Source organism: Salvelinus alpinus, chromosome 21 (genome assembly GCF_045679555.1).
Source record: "Salvelinus alpinus chromosome 21, SLU_Salpinus.1, whole genome shotgun sequence".
In the NCBI taxonomy this organism is placed as follows: domain Eukaryota; kingdom Metazoa; phylum Chordata; class Actinopteri; order Salmoniformes; family Salmonidae; genus Salvelinus; species Salvelinus alpinus.
In genome coordinates this window covers 36,792,412-36,817,466 of record NC_092106.1, presented here as the reverse complement: position 1 = coordinate 36,817,466, position 25,055 = coordinate 36,792,412, and the positions used below count along the sequence as shown (strand labels likewise).

Sequence of the window (25,055 nt, the reverse complement as noted above, 5' to 3'; positions counted from 1 at the left end):
CGCCAGTCGGGAGCCCAATGTGTATTGTATGTTGACTTTGACATGTTGTGGCTTTCGGATTTATAATATAAAAGATATAAATATAAAGACTGGTATTTCACTTACCAGTCTAAGGTAACGTTAGCGTCCTCTCCTTTAGCTGTTGTCTATGAAACTTTCCCGGTAGATTTCTGCTAGAATATCATCCAAAATCTGTATACCTGGACTTTGATTTAGCTTTTCCAGTATTAGTAGCCATATTGTAAGTTCGAAATTTGCAAAACACTTAGTTTTCATAACTCACAGATATAGTGCCTTGTAAAAGTATTCATCCTCCTTGGAGTTTTTCTTATTTTGTTGCATAACAACCTGTAATTTAAGTGGATTTTTATTTGGATGTCATGTAATGGACATACACAAAATAGTCCAAATTGGTGAAGAGAAATGAATAAAATAACTTGTTTCAAAATTATTATTTTTTTATTCACGGAAAAGTGGTGCGTGCATATTTATTCACCCCCTTTGCTATGAGGCGCCTAAATAAGGTCTGGTGCAACCAATTACCTTCTGAAGTCACATAATTAGTTCAATAAAGTCCACCTGTGTGCAATCTAAGTGTCACATGATCTGTCACATAATCTCATTATATATACAGCTGTTCTGAATGGCCCCAGAGTCTGCAACACCACTAAGCAAGGGGCACCACCAAGCAAGCGACACCATGAAGCCCAAGGAGCTCTCCAAACAGGTCAGGGACAAAGTTGTGGAGAAGTACAGATCAAGGTTGGATTATGAAAAAATATCAGAAACTTTGAACATCCCACAGAGCACCGTTAAATCCATTATTAAAAAATGGAAAGAATATGGCACCACAACAAACCTGCCAAGCGAGGGCCGCCCACCAAACTCACGGACCAGGCAATGAGGGCATTAATCAGAGAGGCAACAAAGCGACCAAAGTTAACCCTGAAGGAGCTGCAAAGCTCCACAGCAGAGATTGGAATATTTGTCCATAGGACCACATTAAGCCGTACACTCCACAGAGCTGGGCTTTACGGAAGAGTGGCCAGAAAAAAGCATTTGCTTGAAGAAAAAAATAAGCAAACACGTTTGGTGTTTGCCAAGAGGCATGTGGGAGACTCCTCAAACATATGGAGGAAGGTACTCTGGTCAGATGGGACTAAATTTGAGCTTTTTAGCCATCAACTGTCTGGCGCAAACCCAACACATCTCATCACCCTGAGAACAGCATCCCCATAGTGAAGCATGGTGGTGGCAGCATCATGCTGTTGGGATGTTTTTCATCTGCAGAGACTGAGGAACTGGTCGGAATTGAAGGAATGATGGATGGCGCTAAATACAGGGACGTTCTTGGGGGAAACCTGTTTCAGTCTTCAAGTGATTTGAGACTGGGACAGTCCTTCCAGCAGGACAATGACCCTAATCATACTGCAAAAGCAACACTTGAGTGGTTTAAGGGGAAACATTTAAATGTCTTGGAATGGCCTAGTCAAAGCCCAGACCTCAATCCAATTGAGAATATGCCATTGGCTAGATGTGCCAAGCTTATAGAGACATACCCCAAGAGACTTGCAGCTGTAATTGCTGCAAAAGGTGGCTCTACAAAGTATTGACTTTAGGGAGATGAATAGTTATGCACGCTCAATTTTTAGTTTTTTGGGGTCTTATTTCTTGTTTGTTTCACAATTAAAAATATTTTGCATCTTCAAAGTGGTAGGTAGGCATGTTGTATAAATCAAATGGACATTCATGATTCCATATGTGTTATTTCATAGTTTTCATGTCTTCGCTATTATTCTACTTTGTAGAAAATAGTAAAAATAAAGAAAAGCCCTTGAATGAGTAGGTGTGTCCAAACTTTTGACTGGTACTGTATACAGTTGAAGTTGGAAGTTTACATACACTTAGGTTGGAGTCATTAAAACTCGTTTTTCAACCACTCCACAAATATGGGGACAAAGATCGCACTTTTTGGAGAAATGTCCTCTGGTCTGATGAAACAAAATAGAACTGTTTGGCCATAATGACCATCATTATGTTTGGAGGAAAAAGGGGGAAGCTTGCAAGCTGAGGAACACCATCCCAACCGTGAAGCACGGGGGTGGCAGCATCATGTTGTGGGGGAGCTTTGCTGCAGGAGGGACTGGAGCACTTCACAAATAGATGGCATCATGAGGCAGTAAAATTATGTAGATATATTGAAGTAACATCTCAAGACATCAGTCAGGAATTTAAAGCTTGGTCGCAAATAGGTCTTCCAAATGGACAATGAGCTTAAGGACAACAATGTCAAGGTATTGGAGTGGCCATCACAAAGCCCTGACCTCAATCCTATAGAAAATGTGTGGGCAGAACTGAAAAAGATTGTGCAATCAAGGGTGCCTACAAACCTCACTCAGTTACACCAGCTCTGTCAGGAGGAATGGGACAAAATTCACTCAACTTTTTGTGGGAAGGTTGTGGAAGGCTACCCGAAACTTTTGACCCAAGTTAAACAATTTAAAGGCAATGCTACCAAATACTAATTGGGTGTATGTAAACTTCTGACCCACTGGGAATTTGATGAAAGAAATAAAAGCTGAAATAAATAATTATCTCTATTATTATTCTGACATTTCACATTCTTAAAATAAAGTGGTGATCCTAACTGACCTAAGACAGGGAATTTTTACTAGGATTAAATGTCAGAAATTGGGAAAAACTGAGTTTAAATGTATTTGGCTAAGGTGTATGTAAACTTCCGACTTCAACTGTATATATATATATATATATATATATATATATATATATATATATATATATATATATATATATAGTTGTTGGGGCGAGAATATAGCACACTGGAACTGGTTGAGGGAACTCATAGGAGATGGTGCTCCCCAGAAGCCCAGAGAGGAGGTGCACAATACCCCCTCTGCACAGACATCATTTCAACATCTAATTTTGATTTACATTTGGTTGAGTTGTCAACTAACGCGAATTCAAGGTGAAATCAACTAAATTCACCATGTCATTGGATGTTGGTTAAAGGTTACGTGAAAAGACGAAATTCCCTTTCATAGATTACTTTTTGCCAATCCAGTCAGTTTTCCACGTTGATTCATCGTCATCGCTTTACATGTTTTAATTGAAATGACATTAAAACAATATTGATTCAACCATTTTTTTCCAGTGGGTCTGACATTCCAGTCCCTCATACCCAATTCACGCTCCGTGGTGGTAGCCAGTGCGCTCTTCATACTGGGAACTTGACACTTTTTGTTGTGAAAAGGTCGGTCACAGCCGGAATCTGTTGTGGAATAATAGTCATTTCGATGTCATACAACGTTGTTTCCAGACGGCGCACCGCAGGCAGACATACATCTTCAAATTAATGAACAAAATATTGTCACCGCGCTGAGCGAAACAATAATAATGAAACAAACGCACGCTTCACTGAGCTCGGGTTCGAAGCACGAGTTAATGAATCCGCTTCCCCGATATATCCTCTTTCTGAATACAAACCAACCGTCTGGCTCTCGCTCGCTAGTCTGATTGCGCTGTGGTTTCGCAATTCCGAGACAATTTTAAAACAAATAATTCAGATCGCAGCCAGACTTTGCCAGAGGCAAGACACACGGCAGCTCACAGCACTGCGGGCAAGGTTCGGTCCGACCGGAACAGGAGAGAGAAGGATTGAGAGAAAGCGATAGGCGCGTTCACACAGGGATAACAGCTGGACTGGATATGCAAATGAGCTGCCAAGAATGAGGGCACGGAGCACACACGAGTAATCTCAAGTATTTGATCGATAGGGGATATTAGGGTCAGCTAGCCAGAGCGGGCGCAGTTATAAACAACTCGATGAAGGCGCGCTCACTCGGAGCAAGTTGAGAAACTGTGTGCATCACAGACTGTCAAAACCCAACGCGACGTTTAACATATTCAGCTATCAAATAGGCTACAAGTCTACTTTTGCAACAACATGTTAGTGTTTTGTCAGAAGGACAGCGGGGTTTGAATGACTCGGACGGGGAGGACATAAATTGGCAGCCCTAAGGTTTTCGAAATGCCAGAGAATGTTTCGTTCTCCAGGAACCGCACGGAACTGGAAGCGCGGCCGGGGGCGCGTCCCGCATGGGCTATCACGGTACTGGCCAGCGTGCTGATCTTCACCACCGTGGTGGATGTCTTGGGCAACTTGCTGGTTATCATTTCAGTGCTTAGGAACCGGAAACTTAGGAATGCGGGTAAGTGGATAATTATTGTTATTGTTATATTGTTATTAGAGAGAGAGAGTGTGTGTGTGTGTGTGTGTGTGTGTGTGTGTGTGTGTGTGTGTGTGTGTGTGTGAGAGAGAGAGAGAGAGAGAGAGAGAGAGAGAGAGAGAGAGAGAGAGAGAGAGAGAGAGAGAGAGAGAGAGAGAGAGAGAGAGAGAGAGAGAGAGAGAGAGAGAGAGAGAGACGGAGAAAGATGGTACCCCTGGTTATAGCCTACCTATAGCCTACCTTAATATTGTTGAAATTATTTGGCATAACATTGACTTATCGACCAATAAAAAATATATATTATAAATGCAATGACAAGGAGAGAGTTTGAAAATAGGATTTCGGTCTTGTGCCTTATCTGAATCACTGAACGGTCTCATTCACACCAATAAGCCTACAGTCAAGACCCCATATGAATGAGACTGCTGAACATACTGAATGTATTCCTCCTATGCGGATGGTGTGAACATCATATGCATTTAGTTTACTTTATGCACAGATAAAAAATTATGATTGTATCGAATGTTGACGATTGTTATGGGAAAATGTTATGTCTTATTGTCTGTAAGGTGTTTTAACCTATGGCAATGCTTTGAGAGTCATTCGGGAGTCACTTGTGAAGAGCTACAGGGAGTTCTCAGATCTTATTGTGGTGCTCGATTCCTACCAAATAATGTACACATAAAGTATACATAGATTATGATTTGGATAACATATTTAAATCTCATGGGATTCTTTTAGCTTGCTTTATTGTTGCCATAATCCATTGTTCTATCAATATTGACCTTAATTGTTATTTAAAAGTATTGTTATTAAATAATACATAAGCAAATATACATGTTTTTTTTGTTTGTGTATAAACAGAGGCCTACACTTTTTTTTTCTTTTCAAATTGGGTTTTGACAACATTTTTAAACTAGAACTGTTTTCATAGGCCTGTCGTGTCCATAGAGAAAATGCAAAAGTACCACAGTATAAACCGATGGATTCCCGCCATTATCCACCAGCGCGGAAAAAAGGCGCACGAGCACCAATTATACCAACACACGTCAGCTGTGTGCCCATTCGCGTGATTTATAATATATTTATTTTGTTTGGCGTTTTCTGAACGGGCTAGGTAGCTGTCATCTAGGTTACTGATTAATATTGTAATATATGTTTGAAGACAGAAATACAATTTAGTTGTGATGGTTTGGGGATGTAATGCAGGGGCCGGGGATTAGTTGTAGTACTGTCGGTCAATTCCAGTCTGTTGTTCTCAACACTGAGCTCTCAAATCTCTGTAGCACTTTAACAGCAGTCACAGTCGTGATTTATCGTGCTCGGTTCACTTGCTTTTATTCAGGCATCATCTACTAGGGGTGTCATGCACCCTAAAAGTCTGAGGGGCAGCTTATTCCGGGAATCTAGAGCAATAATTATTAGGCTTAATTCTATGTATTTTTCTTCATATGCTCTGAACTTACGAACGCCCAGAGCACACTCTGAGCGACCTCTGGCCCGCAAGAGTAAATTTACTAACACTCCTTAAATATGCTTCTCTACATCTTTTCTAAAATCTGGGTAAACATTTGAAAGGCATGTGAGTCTTATTCAGAACAACTTCAAAAAACAACATCATAAAATTGCAAAGTGGCTAAGAGTATTACAAAGAATCAACAACAAATAATAATAATACATCAAAATATATATACACAGTACCAGTCAAAAGTTTGGGTACACCTACTCATTCAAGGGGTTTCTATATTTTTACTATTTTCTACATTGTTGAATAATAGCGAAGACATCAAAACTATGAAATAACACATATGGAGTTATGTAGTAACCAAAAAAGTGTTAATTGAGATTCTTCAAAGTAGCCACCCTTTGCCTTGATGAAAGCTTGGCACACTCTTGGCATTCTCTCAACCATCTTCACCTGGAATGCTTTTCCAACAGTCTTGAAGAAGTTCCCACGTATGCTGAGCACTTATTGGCTGCTTTTCCTTCACTCTGTGGTCCAACTCATCCCAAGCCATCTTTTAATTGTGTTGAGTTCGGTGATTGTGGAGGCCAGGTCATCTGATGCAGCACTCCATCACTCCCCTTCTTGGTCAAATAGCCCTTACACAGCCTGGAGGTGTGAACTTATCAGACCAAAGGACAGATTTCCACCAGTCTAATGTCCATTGGTCATGTTTCTTGGCCCAAGCAAGTCTCTTATTATTATTGGTGTCCTTTAGTAGTGGTAGCTTTGCAGCACTTCGACCATGAGGGCCTGATTCACTCAGTCTCCTCTCAGCAGGGCTCCCGAGTGGCACAGCAGTCTGTTTTTAAAAATATATTTTTTATTTCTTTAACTAGGAAAGTCAGTTAACCTCTCTGGGATAGCGGGACGCTAGCGTCCCAACAGCCTGTTAAAATGTAGAGCGGCAGATTCAAAAAAAAATCTATAAAATCAAACTTTATTAAATTACACATATAAGATACCAAATTAAAGCTACACTCGTTGTGAATCCAGCCAACATGTCAGATTTCAAAAAGGCTTTTCGGCGAAAGCATAAGATGCTATTATCTGATGATAGTACAGAAGCTACACTCTCTTTTTTGACAATTTCAACCATGCCGGCGCTACTCAAAACGCAGAAATAAAATATAAAACATGCATTACCTTTGACGAGATTCTTTTGTTGGCACTCCAATATGTCCCATAAACATCACAAATGGTCCTTTAGTTCGATTAATTCCGTCCATATATATCCAAATTGTCCATTTATTTGGCGCCGTTGTACCAGGAAAAACAGCGTTCAATTTGCGCAAAATCACGACAAAATATCAAAAAAATTACCTCTAAACTTTGCCAAAACATTTCAAAGTACTTTTGTAATACAACTTAAGTTATTTGCAAACGTTAATAATCGATCAAATTGAAGACTGGTCAATCTGTTTTCAATACAGGATATCAACAAACTCACGGTACTTTTCAAGTCTTGCTCAACTCTCAAACATAAACAAACGACGTCACTCCACTTCCGGGTCAATATCTTTCTCTGTTAACTAAGGAAAAACCTTAACCTTTTTCCATACAATGGCGACATCCAGTGGAAGCAGTAGGAACTACGTGTATACTGATTAGAATTCTGGTTTGCCCATAACAAACCATTGAACATACAGGAACTTAAAAAGAAAAAAGTTAGTCCTCAGGGTTTTGACTGCTATATAAGTTCTGTTATACTTACAGATATGATTCAAACAGTTTTAGAAACTTCAGAGTGTTTCCTATCCAAATCTACTAATAATATGCATATCTTATATTCTGGGGATGAGTAGCACGAAGTTGAAATTGCGCACGCTATTTTTCCCTAAGTGAAAACTCTGCACCCTATCCTCAAGAAGTTTTAAGAACAAATTCTTATTTACAATGGTGGCCTACCCCAGCCAAACCCAGACGACACGGGGCCAATTGTGCGCCGCCCTATGGGACTCCAAATCACAACCGGATGTGATGCAGTCTGGATTTGAACCAGGGACTGCAGTGATGCCTCCTGCACTGCAGTCTGGTTCAAATCCAGACTGCATCACTGCAGACTGCAGACTGTTTAAAAAACAGTTGATGTTGAGATGTGTCTGTTACTTATACTCTGTCAAGTGTTTATTTGGGCTGCAATTTCTGAGGCTGACATCTCTAATAAACTTATCCTCTGCAGCAGAGGTAACTCTGGGTCTTCCTTTCCTGTGGCGGTCCTTATGAGAGCCAGTTTCATCATATCGCTTGATGGTTTTTGCGACTGCATTTGAAGATTTGATCTTATGTATTAAAATTTGAAATTAGATTTTTTACATTGGATTAATGCAGAGACACAGAGCTACAAAAGTGTCTATCATAAACTACATTTGAACAATGGGAAAGTAATTCTGCTTTGAAAGTTGATAAACTTGAAACCTCACTTTTGAGAAAATGACCTTTTAATGTTTTGGTGCCTAGCTCTTCTTTGTCTACACCCATTCACACCCTCTTATGCTTTAGCTCCACCCATCTCTTTAAGGTTGATCCGAGTGTTCTGTTTTAACAACAGCAGTCAAGCACCCAAGCTAACTGGCTAACATTGGCTAGCTTGAGATATGAATAACCGGATCATACATGTAATGTTAGCTAGCGAGCCAGCCAGCCAGCTAATGTTAGCTAGCTAGCTAACAGTACAGTTTAACTTGAAATGAAAATTACTTTGTCAAAATTAGAAATGTGTAATATCTGAAAATGCAACAAGCTAGACTATCTTACGGTGCTCTGAAATCAGAGTGGATAGCCAGAGTGAATTTACCAGCTACGTCTATCAACCGTTGTTGCAGTGACATTCTATTGAAATTGATACTTGCATTTTGTCTTTTGTTATGTCTTTTGTTAAGACATGTAGCTAGCTAGCTAGCTAAACAATGTACCATAATCTCAACTCATGACGTTACTACCCTGCATGAATCTGCAGGTAGGTAACCAATCAAGTTCAATGTTAGCTAGATAACATTAGGCTATAACTAGCAAAGCAAATGGCTCTGAGATACAAATAATAAGATCTTACACGTAACTTTAGCTAGCGAGCCAGCCAGTTAACGTTAGCTATCTAGCTAACAGTGCTCTTTAACTTGAAATGAAATCAACTTTCTGTTGAAGTTAGAAACGTTTAATATCTGAAAATGTAGCTAGCCGTTAGCTATACTATCTTACCCGTATACATCATGGATAGATGGACGCTTCTCCCTGTCACGGATGCCATGGTTGCCCTTAGTTTGAATATGTAATCCGGAGTCAGTTGTTTTCTCTATTCCCTTAGCTATTATACTCTAATTCCACTGATTTCAAAATTCGGTCCTCCAGAAAGTGGAGAGAAACACGTATGCAGTTCTACTACGCGATATAACACTATATATATTTTTTTTAAACAGGATTACATACAGATACTGACCAGCTCAATTAGGCAAAAGCGTGCTATATGGCAGACCAATCCGAAGTCATCTCTCGGCATATCCAGCCCACTCATTATCTCAGCCAATCATGGCTAGCGGGAAGGTTGCTGACTTTTTCTGTGGCTAAAGCAACCAAGCTCATCATTATTTTTATTTTTTTGTATTTACAGATGGCATACAAGTTTGCTATTAAGGCACATGAAAATTCATATGTTCCAGAAGGCATTTCTGCAAAAAAAAACATTTTGATAAAAAAAAAAGGTTTACGTTTAAATGGCTCTCGTGTGAAGTAGTGACCCGCTACATACACCTACTTTCCTGAAATGAGTCACATTTGTGCTGTTCTTGCCATAATATGGACTTGGTCTTTTACCAAATAGGACTATCTTCTGTATACCAACCCTACCTTGTCACAACACAACTGATTGGCTCAAACACATTAAGAAGGAAATACTTTCCACAATTAACTTTTAACCTCTTGACGCTAGGGGTCAGATTATTAATATATATTTTTAATAACGTTCCCAAGGTAAATGGACTATTTCTCAGGTCCAGATCTTAGAATATGCATATACAGATTAGGATAGAAAACACTCCAAAGTTTCTAAAACTGTCAAAATATTGTCTGTGAGTATAACAAAACTGATTCTGCAGGCGAAAACCTGAGAAAATCTAACCCGGAAGTGTTTTTTAATTTTTTATCTGTGTTTCCTGTTCCGTCTTTCTTCCATTTAAAGGGGTATCAACCAGATTCCTTTCCCAATGGCTTCCTCAGGCTGTGACCAGGCTTTAGACATAGTTTCAGGCTTTTATTTTGAAAATTGAGCGAGAATTTTCAAAACTAGTCAGGTGTCCTCTGATTAGTTCCTGCGCGTGAGAGGGGTAGCTCTCCATTTTCTTTTTCTCTCTTATTGAAGAGGTTACGGTCCGGTTGAAATATTATCGATTATGTTTGTTAAAAACAACCTGAGGATTGATTATAAAAAACATTTGACATGTTTCTACGACCATTACGGATACTTTTTGGAATTTTCGTTGAACGGAACGAGGCTTTGGTTTTCTGAACATAACGCGCAACCTAAATGGCGTTGTGTAACTGGGAGTCTCGTGAGTGCAAACATCCGAAGATTATCAAAGGTAAGCGATACATTTTATTGCTTTTCTGACTTTCGTGACCAAGCTAACCAAGCTAATATAAGGCTAACTGTTCTAGCATTGATTGATACACTCACAAAAGCTTGGATTGCTTTCGCTGCAAAGCATATTTTCAAAATCTGACACGATGGGTGGATTAACAACAAGCTAAGCTGTATTTTGGTATATTTCACTTGTGATTGCATGATTATAAATATTTTTTGTAATATTTTTGAATCTGATACGTTTGGGAATTTTCTTCTGCCTTTCAGGACCGGAACGAGGCTGTAGTTTTCTGAACATAACGCGCAACCCAAATGGAGTTTTTTTGTTATAAAAGTAATATTTATCGAACAAAAATAACATTTATTGTGTAACTGGGAGTCTCGTGAGTGCAAACATCCGAAGATTATCAAAGGTAAGCGATTAATTCTATTGCTTTTCTGACTTTCGTGACCATGGTAATTTGGGGCTAGCTGTTCTAGCATTGATTGATACACTCACAAAAGCTTGGATTGCTTTCGCTGCAAAGCATATTTTCACAATCTGACACGATAGGTGGATTAACAACAAGCTAAGCTGTGTTTTGGTATATTTCACTTGTGATTGCATGATTATAAATATTTTTAGTAATATTTTGCGCCCTGCAATTCAGCGGTTGTTTAGGAAAATGATCCCGTAGAAGGGATCCGTAGCGCAGAGAAGTTAACAAGGGACACCTGTTAATTGAAATGCATTCCAGGTGACTACCTCATGAAGCTGGTTGAGAGAATGCCAAGAGTGTGCAAAGTTGTCATCAAGGCAAAGGGTGGCTTTTTGAAGAATCTAAAATCTAAAATATATTTTGATTTGATTTACACTTTTTTGGTTACTACATGATTCCATATGTGTTATGTCATAGTTTTGATTTCTTCACTATTATTCTACAATTTAGAAAATAGTAAAAATAAAGAAAAACCCTTGAATGAGTAGGTGTGTCCAAACTTTTGACTCGTACTGTATATACATACATTGAGTGGACAAAACATTAGGAACACCTTCCTAATGTTGCGTTTCACACAATTTTGCCCTCAGAACAGCCTCAATTCATTGGGCATGGACTACAAGTGGTCAAAAGTGTTCCACATGGGTGCTGATCGATGTGGACTCGAATGCTTCCCACAGTTACTGTATGTCCAGTTGGCTGGATGTCCTTTGGGTGGTGGACCATTCTTGATACACATGGGAAACTGTTGAGCGTGAAAAACCCAGCAGCGTTGCGGTTACTACCATACCACATTCAAAGGCACTTCAATCTTTTGTCTTGCCCATTCACTCTCTGAATGGCACACATACACAATCCATGTCTCAATTGTGTCAAGGCTTAAAATTCCTTTAACCTGTCTCCTCCCCTTCATCTACATTGATTTGAATTGGATTTAACAGGTGACATCAATAAGGGGTCATAGCTTTCACCTGGATTCACCTGGCCAGCTTATGTCATGGAAAGAGCTCCAAGAGGGCCACTGTGAGGGGGCACGTGCCTCTGTACCCCCTATGGACATGACACCTCTACCCTGATCTAACGCATGGGTGCAGCCAGTCAAGATGCCAAGATGTGACAGTTCGCGTCTAGCCCCAATACACAAAGAAAAATAAGTGCCTGTGTCCTAGCCGCCTCCTAGTTGCATAAATATTGCATTCCAAAAACAACATCTATTGATAAAATGTCTTGAGTACTTGTTGGTAGTATAGGTTTTTATGTCATTATTGTAATAAGAGAGAAATTGCTGTAGTCTGGGAATGGAGAGAGAATTCATTGGAATGGCTGTGCTAAACTGTAAAGAGCTAGTTCATTGTGCATTGTATTGTGTTGTGTAACACAGAGCGAGAGAATTGTCAGCATCACTGCACACACACACACACACACACACACACACACACACACACACACACACACACACACACACACACACACACACACACACACACACACACACACACACAAACAAACTACATGATCCTAAAGCTCTTAAACCAGTGAGTACTTGTTGGTAAACCAGAGGAAGAATACTGTAAGTACCATTGCAAGCAAATATTGGCACTTTGCCTTGGGAACGTTCATTTTCAGTTTGATCAAACAGCACACATACAGGTAACTTCCAAAATAAAGGAAACACTTGAGTAAATAAGGAATACAAAGTGTATTGAAAGCAGGTGCTTCCACACTGATGTGGTTCCTGAGTTAGTTAAGCAATTAACATCCCATCATGCCCAGTCGCCCATAAAGCTCGCCAGCTTGTAGTCCTAAAAAATGAAATTAGTTACATCTGGTTCGTTCAGCCATTCATATGGCGGAAATGAATTGGGAAGGAATAGGGCTTTGGGATAAACACAGAAAACAAGGTCTGAGGTTAAGACAGGCTTTGGAGATCTTATACGTTTTGTTCAATGAGATAATATCACCCATTAAACATTAATTATGAAGCCTTCATAAGCTTTTATGTGCTTTCTTTTATTACATAAATGCTTCCAAATTTACAAAAAGTGAAGTTAGCTAAAGAAGATGACCTCATAGAAAAAAACATACATTATCTCCTAATCCTGTCTTTACAACAAACCTTATTTTCAGAGTTTATCCAAAAACCCTCCAAAAACTCTGTTCATTTCCCCATTGGCTTTGGCCAACGAGCTATGGCGGAGTTAGTGCCTACAAAAAGACGTCATTACTATTGCTCTATATTATTTGGGTTACCATGGCTAGATGAAGAGACCTCAGTGACTTTGAAAGAGGGGTTTCAAAGGAGCACATGCGGTTTAAAGTTTGTGCTTTTTTGTGTGTGTGACTCAGTCACCAGATCTCAAACTAATTAAACACTTTGGGAGATTCTGGAGCGGTGCCTGAGACAGCGTTTTTCACCACCATCAACAAAACATCAAATGATGGAATTTCTCATGGAAGAATGTTGTGGCATCCTCTGATAGAGTTCCAGACACTTGTAGAAACCATGCCAAGGCGCATTGAAGCTGTTCTGGCGGCTCGTGGTGCAGCCAGATTGTTCAAGATTGCCATCGAAATTGGAAGTCTATCCATGTCCTGAGGACGTCAGGAAATGCCTTCAAAACCGTCCACTAGGGGTGAGAGTGAGCGCTATTACCATCAAGTAGGCTTGCGTTGTGTGTTTGTGCACGCGTGTGTGCATGTATTGACCTATAGGAGAAAAAATTACATGTTTTATTCCCACATACACACAATAGGTGCAGTGAAATGTGTTGTTTTACTGTGTCAGCCATAGTAGTACAGCGCTCCTGGAGCAAATTAGGGTTAAGTGCCTTGCTCAAGGGCACATCAAAAGATTTTTCTCCTCGTCTGCTCGGGTATTCGAAGCAGCGACCCTTCAGTTACTGACCCAATGCTCTAACTGCTAGGCTACCTGAGAACCCCATAGTCAGTGTGGCTGAATGGGGATATGAGGGTGAATATCTAATTGACCCTCTTATTAATATGCCTGGCTTGTTAACAGGTCCCAGAGCTCTCCTATCCCCCACTCGTAATGAGCAGGAGCCAATTAAAGGCAGGCACAGAGGTATTCATCCTAAATGTGCCAGGGGGGAGACCTTCCTAGAGCCAGACCTCGTCCCAGACACAGCGCCCGGGACCATTGACAGCACGTCGCCAGACATTGCCTTTGAAGCCTACATGGCACTCTATCTCACCCCAGATTCTCTCTCTCTGTCTTCTCTCTTACTCTCTATTTCTCTCTCTCTGTCTCTCTCTCTCTTCTCTCTCTGTCTTCTCTCTTACTCTCTATTTCTCTCTCTCTCTTCTCTCTCTGTCTTCTCTCTTACTCTCTATTTCTCTCTGTCACTCTCTCTCTCTTCTCTCTCTGTCTTCTCTCTTACTCTCTATTTCTCTCTCTCTCTTCTCTCTCTGTCTTCTCTCTTACTCTCTATTTCTCGCTCTCTCTCTGTCACTCTCTCCCTCTCTCTCTCTCTGTCTTCTCTCTGTCTTCTCTCTTACTCTCTATTTCTCTCTCGCTCTCTCTCTGTCTTCTCTCTGTCTTCTCTCTTACTCTCTATTTCTCTCTCTCTCTCTCTCTCTCTCTCTCTCTCTCTCTCTCTCTCTCTCTCTCTGTCTCTCTCTCTCTCTCTCTCTCTCTCTCTCTCTCTCTCTCTCTCTCTCTCTCTCTCTCTCTCTCTCTCTCTCTCTCTCTCTTCTCTCTTACTCTCTATTTCTCTCTCTCTGTCACTCTCTCTCTTCTCTCTATGTCTTCTCTCTTACTCTCTATTTCTCTCTCTGTATCTCTCACTCTCTCTCTCTCTGTCTTCTCTCTTACTCTATATTGCTCTCTCTCTATCTCTCACTCTCTCTCTCTCTGTCTTCTCTCTTACTCTCTATTTCTCTCTCTCTATCTCTCACTCTCTCTCTGTCTTCTCTCTTACTCTCTATTTCTCTCTCTCTATCTCTCACTCTCTCTCTCTCCCCTCTTTCTCCATATCATCTATCCCATTCCTCTCTCTTTCCCCCACTCCTCTGTTTATTTCCCTCTCTCTATCTCCCTTGTGGAGTGTGCCAGAGCTGGTGAGTTGGTAGTGTGTGTGTGTGTGTGTGTGTGTGTGTGTGTGTGTGTGTGTGTGTGTGTGTGTGTGTGTGTGTGTGTGTGTGTGTGTGTGTGTGTGTGTGTGTGTGTGTGTGTGTGTGTGTGTGTGTGTGTGTGTGTGTGTGTGTGTGTGTGTGGGCAGCACTCTACCCCTGCAGCTTCTCTTTTTTCCCCTCCAAAACTTTTTGAACGTCTGTTCTATGTGCTCATAATTGCCTTCCCCTGTGTGATTTTCACAGGTACTAAAGGTTAGAGGCTAAGATAACTGATAGATGTCTCACCATGCTGAATTGCAACAAGTTTATAAGCATAAACTTATAAACATTTTAACATCCTATTTTCTGACTGCCAGCCACCATTTACAGCTCCCTCCATCTAACTGCACCTCTTTTACGATAACCATCGACCAGAAAATCTGTCTATTAATACCTTTTTCCACCTGCTGTCTGAATATTTAATTGGTAGTGTCGTGTCTTTGCTATGCCGGATTAAGTGTTATGACATGCTATTCTATAAAATACTTTCTCCGTAATTAATATTACCTGATTGAACTAATCATGTAAATATAATTAACTAGAGAGGAGGGGCATCACAAAATAATATTTATAGAGCTGTTATCTTCTGAATAAACTCTTAAAGACCTAATAATATTTTACATCAATAGCAGTCAATATTAATCGTCACATTACTTCAGTCTCATCTGAAAGTTGTAAATTCTTGGTTATCTTCACGAACCCTGGCTAACAAGTTGAATCAGCAATACAAATTGGGTTTAATTATTTATTTACTAAATACCTAACTAATCACACAGAATCACACATACACAATTAAATCATAACTTGATTACAAATTGCCGTCATAAAGGAAAACGTCAATAGCGGGCGGAACAGATATGACAGCTTGTTACAAAAAGGAAAAGGGCTGGGTTTGAGTGAAAGAGCGGGAGACTGGGACAGGGCCGAAGCTGTGCTATCGTAAATACAGTATCTTATGCATTCTAAATTACCGCCCATTTGGAAAAAGAAAATGCAATAAATATTTACTCTGAGCTGCGCTTCAGTAGGTTGGTGGTAGATGGAAGACCGTCTTGCAAAACCGAGTCCTCTGTCCTTTGAAGAATGTCTCTGGTGGTCACTGGATACGTTGTAGTAACGTCGTTGTGTAGTAGATGGGATACTTTGTCTGTTCCTTCCTAACCTGCGTTTGTAGCAGCTGTTGCTAACTCAACGGCCAGGAGGTATCACTTCTGTAGTGAATAAGATTTCAAAGTTCATACCAGTCGCAACCAAAGCTCATGCTGATGTTGGTTTCGTTCTGTAGTTATTACCTGAACCATTCTGACATGGGATCGTCACCCTCATATCCTCGGAACGGAAGGTTAAATCTTCGTCAATGGCTTATATAGTGGAGGGAGAGGGGTGTGTCTGAAAAGTTTATAACCCATGTCTCTTCACAGGGGCGGGCCACTGGTTGAGCAGAGGCCCAAACTTATGAAAACCCAAATCTCTCATTTGGAAGCTAAAATTACATTTAATCTCTTCACAAATAATTTCATATTCAAACATTTGAATTAAACAACAATTCCATGTGGATCCGATACCTCTGATGTTTAGACTTTCCACAGTAGAGTTTATGTCATTCTATCATTAATTAGAATGTGTCAGAGGGCAACCGAACTGACATAATATACCTTAAGTACCACCACATATGTTCAGTTGGTCGGATTACCAGAATATAGTTCATTTCCCCCCAACTTCTGATATTCCCAGAATCTCTATGTTAACCAAAGGGGCTTTCTAATGTCACATCAGTAGAGTAGGGAGAGGAACGGGGGATGGGGGGGGAAGAGGTATTTATGACTGTCATAAACCTACCCCCAGGCCAATGTCATGACAGTAGAGATATTCAAACAATTTTGGTTTGGAAAAAGTTCCGTTAGAATTGATTCCATTAAAAAGTATTTATCAGGGTTACGGATATATTGCCTAAAATGTGTCTATTAATACCTTTTGCCACCTGCTGTCTGAATATTTAATTGGTAGAGATATTCAAACTATTTTGGTTTGGTAAAAGTTCAGTTAGAATTGATTCCATTAAAAAGTATTTATCAGGGTTACGGATATATTGCCTAAAATGTGTCTATTAATACCTTTTGCCACCTGCTGTCTGAATATTTAATTGGTAGAGATATTCAAACTATTTTGGTTTGGTAAAAGTTCAGTTAGAATTGATTCCATTAAAAAGTAATTATCTGGGTTGCGGATATAATGCCTCAGTTTATTATCAGTCTGCACCGATAATCACATTCTCTCTCTATTACACCTCAGTCTTCCTCCCCTCCTCTACCTCTTTCTCTCTGTTCCACTCCTCCCTCTCTACCTCACACCCTCTCTGTTCCTCTCTTTTCCTCCCTCTCTGTGCCTCCCCTCGTTCTCTCCCTCCCCTCCACCCCTCCCTGTGTCTTTCCTCCCTCAACCACATTTTTCTGTCCATCCAGTGGGAGTGATTAGCTGCTTAACAGGGTCTCTGTATGGTGCTTCTGCTGATAGATTGTTGTATGTGACCCCCTGGATCTTCTGCTATCCTCTATGTGTGACCTTAGAACTTCAAGACATGGCCATAGTCCAACCCAGAGCCCAATGTGTTTAGATCACTGTCTGGAGGTTAGTTTTATGCCAGTTGGTTGGAGAAAATAGAGGGAGGGAGGTTAGGGAGGGAAAAAGAGAGAGAGAGAGAGGGAGAGAGAAAGAGAGAAAGAGAGAGAGAGAGAGAGTGGGAGGGAGGGAGGGAGGATGGTAAAGTGCAAGGAGTTAGACAGAGATAGGGAAAGAGGGAGTGAGTATGCGTGTGTGGTGTTAAATGTTGTGCAAATGTGTGTGTACACACTTGTGTGTGTCTGTGTTTCTGCGTATTACAGTATGTGGTTTGAGTGTGGCCAGTGCTGTAAGTTGGTTGACCGTTCCCAGAAAACCGTTGGGGGCTTTGATCTGTACTTGCGCATCTCCTCTGCTCTGAAGCACAAGCTGGTTTTCTGACTGGTTTCTGACTGCACTATTAATCTTTTCTGATTGGTTTCTGAGTGCACTACTACTATTTTCTGATTGGTTTCTGAGTGCACTACTACTATTTTCTGATTGGTTTCTGAGTGTACTACTATTTTCTGACTGTTTTCTGAGTGCACTACCTCAATTTTCTGACTGGTTTCTGAGTGCACTATTACTCTTTTCTGACTGGTTTCTGAGTGCACTATTGCTATTTTCTGACTGGTTTCTGAGTGCACTATTACTATTTTCTGACTGGTTTCTGAGTGCACTACTACTATTTTCTGATCAAATCAAATTAAAGTTTATTTGTCACGTGCGCCGAATACAACAGGTGTAGAACTTACAGTGAAATGCTTACTAACCAATAGTGCAAAAAATATATTAGGTGAACAATAGGTAAGTAAATAAATAAAACAGTAAAAAGACAGGCTATATACAGTAGCGAGGCTATAAAAGTAGCGAGGCTACTTTGATTGTAGTGAGGCTACAGCTGATTGGTTTCTTAGTGCACTACTACTATTTTCTGATTGGTTTCTGAGTGTACTACAATTTTCTGACTGTTTTCTGAGTGCACTAACTCAATTTTCTGACTGGTTTCTGAGTGCGCCACTACTATTTTCTGATTGGTTTCTGAGTGTACTATTACTATTTTCTGATTGGTTTCTGAGTGCACTACTGCTATTTTCTGATTGGTTTCTGAGTGCACTACTGCTATTTTCTGATTGGTTTCTCAGTGCACTACTTGTCACGTTCGTTGTATGGAGGAAGAGAGGAGGACCAAGGCGCAGCGTGATACGAATACATTCTTCTATTTATTAATAACGAAACGAAGAACACTTAAACAAACTAATCAAAACAACAAAACGAACGTGAAGCTATATATATAAAGTGCAGACACAAGCAACCAATACATAGACAATAACTCACCAAATCCCTAAAGATTATGGCTGCCTAAATATGGTTCCCAATCAGAGACAATGATAAACAGCTGCCTCTAATTGAGAACCAATCTAGGCAACCATGGACATACAAACACCTAGACTAGAAAACACCCCATAAACATACAAAAAAAACCTAGACTAGACAAAACACATAAATCCCCCATGTCACACCCTGACCTAACCAAAATAATAAAGAAAACAAAGATAACTAAGGCCAGGGCGTGACACTACTACTATTTTCTGATTGGTTTCTGAGTGCACTACTACTATTTTCCTGAGTATGCTTAGGCACAGGTTCTTTGAATGCACTAAAGCAGACTGGTCTCATTAAAAGGTATTTTGAGTCTTTTTCATGGTCGTAGAGTAAAGATGAACACGCTGTCACGTACAGCAGCGTACATGTCCACACAAATCTACCCACCGACAAACTCTCTCCTTGGTCATCTTTATCATGGGTTTGAGTTCAGAAAATATGCCACCTTTTCATAAATTTATTTTGTGTGTGTGTGTGTGGTGTGGTGTGTGTGTGTGTGTGTGTGTGGGGGGGGGGGGGGGGGGGAGAATATCTGAGTGCGACTCAGAAAAATACAATAGTTTGTCTTGGTAAAAAGACAGAACTGTAGACAGAGAGAAAAAAATTGCTTCATCGGGAGAGAGTGACAGAAAGATTCAGACAGCAGGTTCAAGTGCTGTATCACCAAGAAGTCACTCAAAGCAGGCTTTCAGCTTTCAGCTCGCTGTGTCTCTTAATGAATCCCCAGTGGATGTGTATGTTGTGTGTGGGGATATCTTTTATCTATAGTGTGTGTGTGTGTGTGTGTGTGTGTGTGTGTGTGTGTGTGTGTGTGTGTGTGTGTGTGTGTGTGTGTGTGTGTGTGTGTTTGACATTGTGTCAGTATGTCTCCATAGGATCTCTTCTCTGATAATGGATCCTTTCAGTGCTGCACTGTCACTGATGTATGACTTGTATGTTATTAAGTGTAGCTCTACATTGTGCTGTGCTCTACCCGCTGTGCTGAGTGCATGATGTTGTGTGTGTGTGTGTGTGTGTGTGTGTGTGTGTGTGTGTGTGTGTGTGTGTGTGTGTGTGTGTGTGTGTGTGTGTGTGTGTGTGTGTGTGTGTGTGTGTGTGTGTGTGTGTGTGTGTGTGTGTGTGTGTGTGTGTGTGGATGTATTTAACTGTATGTTTAACTATAAGTCCCCACAAGGTCAAATGCTATTTCTAGGGAGTTTAGGGTTAAAGTTAGAATTAGTGTTAGGGTTAGAATCAGGTTTAGGGTTAGTAGCTATGTTTAGTTTTAGGGTTAGGAGCAAAGGTTTAGGGTTAAGTTTTCAGGTTAAGGTTAGGGTTAGGGGTTAGGGAAAATAGGATTTTGAATGGGTTTGAATTGTGTGTCCCCACAAGGTTAGTTATACAAGACTGTGTGTGTGTGTTTTGACTGATCGTATAAGTGTCTTCTTGTGTACGGAGAGCAAGAGTGTGATGAGACAGAAACAGAGCCATTGCTGGTGTAGCTCTCTCTCTCTCTCTCTCTCTCTCTCTCTCTCTCTCTCTCTCTCTCTCTCTCTCTCTCTCTCTCTCTCTCTCTCTCTCTCTCTCTCTCTCTCTCTCTCTCTCTCTCTCTGTCTCTCTCTCTCTCTCTGTCTCTCTCTCTCTCCTCTCTCTCTCCTCTCTCTCGCTCTCTCGCTCTCTTCTCTCTCTCTCACTCTGCTGCGCTCTTCACTAATGTAACGTGATTTGGTGGATTCCCATGACATTTACTTATCTGAAAGAGTGCAGGCTCCGTCACTTCACAGGCGTGTGCGGCTCTGCTCCGCCAAAAGCCTCCTCCTCCTCCTCCTCCTCCTCGCCAAACCAGGGAGAGACGCCGGGGCCACTAAGACTTCTGGCTGCTCCACTCCAGACCCCATTTACATGATTATATTCATGAAGTGTACCCAATGGAACCTCTCCAGAGCTCACTACAGAGAGCCAGAGAAGGTAGGCGTGACGAGGCCATGAAGATGACTGCAACGCTCCCTATCCTTCCCAATCCAGAATTATGTGAAAGAGAGAAATGAGACAATGAGAGAGTAATAGAGAGCATTATATAATATTATAGAGTAACTGTAATGGGACTAGTGGCTGTAATGGGACGAGTAACTGTAATGGGACTGGTGACTGTAATTGGACTAGTGACTGTAATGGGACAAGTGACTGTAATGGGACAACTGACTGTAATGGGACTAGGGGCTGTAATGGGACAAGTACCTGTAATGGGACAACTGACTGTAATGGGACTAGTGGCTGTAATGGGACTAGTGACTGTAATTGGACTAGTGACTGTAATGGGACAAGTCACTGTAATGGGACTAGTGGCTGTAATGGGACTAGTAGCTGTAATGGTACTAGGAACTGTAATGGGACTAGTGGCTTCTATGGGACTAGTGACTGTAATGGGACAAGTGACTGTAATGGTACTAGTGGCTGTAATGGGACTAATGTCTGTAAGAGGACAAGTCACTGTAATGGAATTAGTGACTGTAATGTGACTATTGACTCTAATTGGAAAAGTAACTATAATGGACTAGTGACTGTATGGGACTGGTAACTGTAATGGGACAGGTCCCTGTAATGGACCTAGTGGCTGTAATGGGACTAGTAATTGTAATCGGGCTAGTGACTGTAATTGGACTAGTGACTGTAATGGGACTAGTAACTGTACGGGACTAATTTCTGTAATGGGACAAGTATTTGTAATGGGACTAGTGGCTGTAATTGGACCAGTGAATGTTGTTGGACTAATGGATGTAATGGGACTAGTGACTGTAATGGGACTAGTGGCTGTATTGGGACTAGTGACTGTAATGGGACAAGTTCCTGTAATGGGACAAGTGCCTGTAATGCGATTGGTTACTAATGGAACAAATGTCTTTATTAGGACAAGTCGCTGTAATGGACTTGTGACTTTAGTGGGACAAGTTACTGTAATGGACTAGCAGCTCTACTGGGGCTACTGACTGTAATGGGACTAGTGACTGTAATGGGACTAAGGACTGTAATGGGACTAGTGTTTGTAATGAGTATAGTGACTGTAATGGTACTTTTGACAGTAATGGGACTAGTCTTGTAATGGGACTAGTCACTGTAATGGGACTAGTGGCTGTATTGGGACTAGTGACTGTATTGGGACTAGTAACTATATTAGGACTAGTGACTGTATTGGGACTAGTGACTGTAATGGGACTAGTGTCTGTAATGGGGCTAGTGTCTGTAATTGGGCTAGTGACTGTAATGGGACTAGTAACAGTATGTGACTAATGTCTGTAATAGGACAAGTCGCTGTAATGGGACTGGTGATTGTTATGGGACTAGTGGCTGTATTGGTACTAGTGACTCCAATAGGACTAGTGACTGTAATGGGACTACTGTCTGTAATGGGACTAGAGACTATAATGGGACTAGTGCCTTTAATGGTACTAGTGGCTGTAATGGGACTAGTGACTGTAATGGACTAAGGACTGTAATGGGACTAGTGACTGTATTGGGACTAGTGGATGTAATGGGACTAGTGGCTGTATTGGGACTTGTGGTTGTAATGGGACTAGTGACAGTAATGGAACAAGTGACTGTATTGGGACTAGTGACTGTAATGGGACTAGTGACTGTAATGGGACTAGTGACTGTAATAGGACTATTGGCTGTAATGGGACTACTGACCGTGATGGGACTACTGACTGTGATGGGTTTAATGTCTGTAATAGGACAAGTTGCTGTAATGGGATTAGTTACTGTAATGGGACTGGTGACTGTAATGGGACTAAGGACTGTAATGGGGACTGGTGCTGTAATGGTTATAGTGACTGTAATGGGACTATTGACAGAAATGGGACTAGTGCTGTAATGGGACTAGTGACTGTAATTGGACTAGTGCTGTAATGGGACTAGTCACTGTAATGGGACTAGTGACTCTTTTGGGACTAGTGACTGTAATGGGACTTGTGACTGTAATCGAACTATTGACAATAATGGGACTTGTGACTATAATTGGACTAGTGCTTTATTGGGACTAGTGGCTGTAATGTGACCAGTGACTGTAATGGGACTAGTGACTGTAATGGGATTAGTGACAGTAATGGGACTTGTGACTGTTATGGGACTAGTAACTGTAATGGGACTAGTCACTGTAATGGGACTAGTGGCAGCAGCGCGCCGATACCGGCCTCGGGGACAACCCGGAGGGCGAGGTGCAGGGCGATCCGGACAAAGACAGTGGATCTCACGCAGCATAGAAGTGTCCAAAACGTCCTCCACCGGGACCCAGCATCTCTCCTCCGGACCGTACCCCTCCCAGTGCATGAGGTACTAAAGCCCCGCGGCCGACTCCTCAAATCCAGTATGGAGTGAACGAAGTTCGCCGGGGCCCCCTCGATGTCCAAAGGGGGTGGAGGAACTTCCCGCACCTCAGACTCCTGGAGCGGGCCAGCCACCACCGGCCTGAGGAGAGACACATGGAACAAGGGGTTAATACGGTATTTGGGGGGAAGCTGTAACCGGTAACTAACCTTGTTCAGTCTCCTCAGGACTTTAAATGGCCCAACAAACCGCGGCCCCAGCTTACGGTAGGGCAGGCGGAGGGGCACGTTTCGGGTCGAGAGCCAGACCCGGTCTTCCGGTGCAAACACCGGGCCTCACTGCGGTGACGATCTGCGCTGGCCTTCTGGCGCAGCACGGCCCGCTGGAGGTGAACATTGGCGGCGTCCCAGGTCTCCTCCTCGCGCCTGAACCAGGTCTGACTCTGATGCCAAGGCGCCAGAACCGGCTGGTATCCCAGTACGGGGTAGGGCGAGAGGTTAGTGGAGGAGTAGCGGAGCGAGTTCTGAGCCATCTCGGCCCAGGGCACGAACACCGCCCACTCCCCCGGCCGGTCCTGACAATAAGACCGCAGAAACCTACCCACATCCTGGTTCACTCTCTCCACCTGCCCATTACTCTCTGGGTGAAAACCCTAGGTAAGGCTGATCGAGGCCCCCAGACGTTCCATGAACCCTCGAACCATGAACCCTCGAACCCTCGAAGACCCTCGAAGTGAACTGGGGACCCCGATCAGACACTATATCCCCAGGCACCCCGTAGTGCCGGAAGACATGTGTAAACAAGGCCTCCGCAGTCTTGAGGGTCGTAGGGAGACCGGGCAGAGGGAGGATATTGCAGGACTTGGAAAAATGATCCACAACGACCAGGATCGTGGTGTTACCCTGTGAGGGAGGAAGATCGGTGAGGAAATCGACCGACAGATGCGACCAAGGTCGTTGTGGAACGTGTAAGGGGTGTAGCTTACCTCTGGGCAGGTGTCTAGGAGCCTTATACTGGGCGCACACCAAGCAGGAGGAAACATAAACCCTCACGTCCTTTGCCAAGGTGGGCCACCAGTACTTCCCACTCAGACAGAGCATCGTCCGACGATATCTGGATGACCAGAGGAGGGTGACGTGTGGGCCCAATAGATTAACCGGTCACGGACAGCAGACGGAACGTACAGACGCCCAACAGGACACTGGAGGGGAGCGGGCTCTGCACGTAACGCCCGCTCAATGTCCGCGTCCAGCTCCCATACTACCGGCGCTACCAGGCAGGAGGCCAGGAGTATGGGATAGGATCCATGGGCCGCTCCTCTGTGTCATACAGCCGGGACAGTGCGTCTGCCTTAACATTCTGGGAACCTGGTCTGACTAAACGGGTAACAAACATGGCCCACCTTGCCTGATGAGGATTCAGTCTCCTCGCGGAGACTGGTGGTCAGTCCAGATGAGAAAAGGGTGTTGAGCCCCCTCAAGCCAATGTCTCCACGCCTTCAACGCCTTCACCACAGCCAACAGCTCCCGGTCCCCCACATCATACTTTCGCTCCGCCGGGCTGAGCTTCTTCGAGAAGAAGGCACAGGGGCGGAGCTTCGGTGGCGCACTCGAGCGCTGAGAGAGTACGGCTCCTATCCCAGCCTCGGACGCGTCCACCTCCACCGTGAACGCCAAAGAGGGATCCGGATGCGCCAGCACGGGAGCCGAGGTAAACAGAGCCCTTAGGTGACCAAAAGCCCTGTCCGCCTCAGCGACCACTGCAAACGCACCGGAACCCCCTTTAGCAGTGAGTTAATGGGAGCCGCTACCTGACCAAAACCCCGGATAAAC

At 42.4% G+C, this 25,055-nt stretch overlaps 1 protein-coding gene across 1 annotated transcript in view; it reads left to right on the top strand.

The window, feature by feature from the left end:
• The first annotated feature begins 3,161 nt into the window (after positions 1 to 3,161).
• The window catches only part of LOC139548295 (melatonin receptor type 1B-B-like), a 78,552-nt gene continuing 56,658 nt past the window's right edge, over positions 3,162 to 25,055 (top strand). The window contains exon 1 of the mRNA XM_071357885.1: positions 3,162 to 4,229. Coding sequence (XP_071213986.1) covers positions 4,049 to 4,229 — 181 coding nt within the window. The 5' untranslated portion in view covers positions 3,162 to 4,048. The remainder of the gene's footprint in view (positions 4,230 to 25,055) is intronic.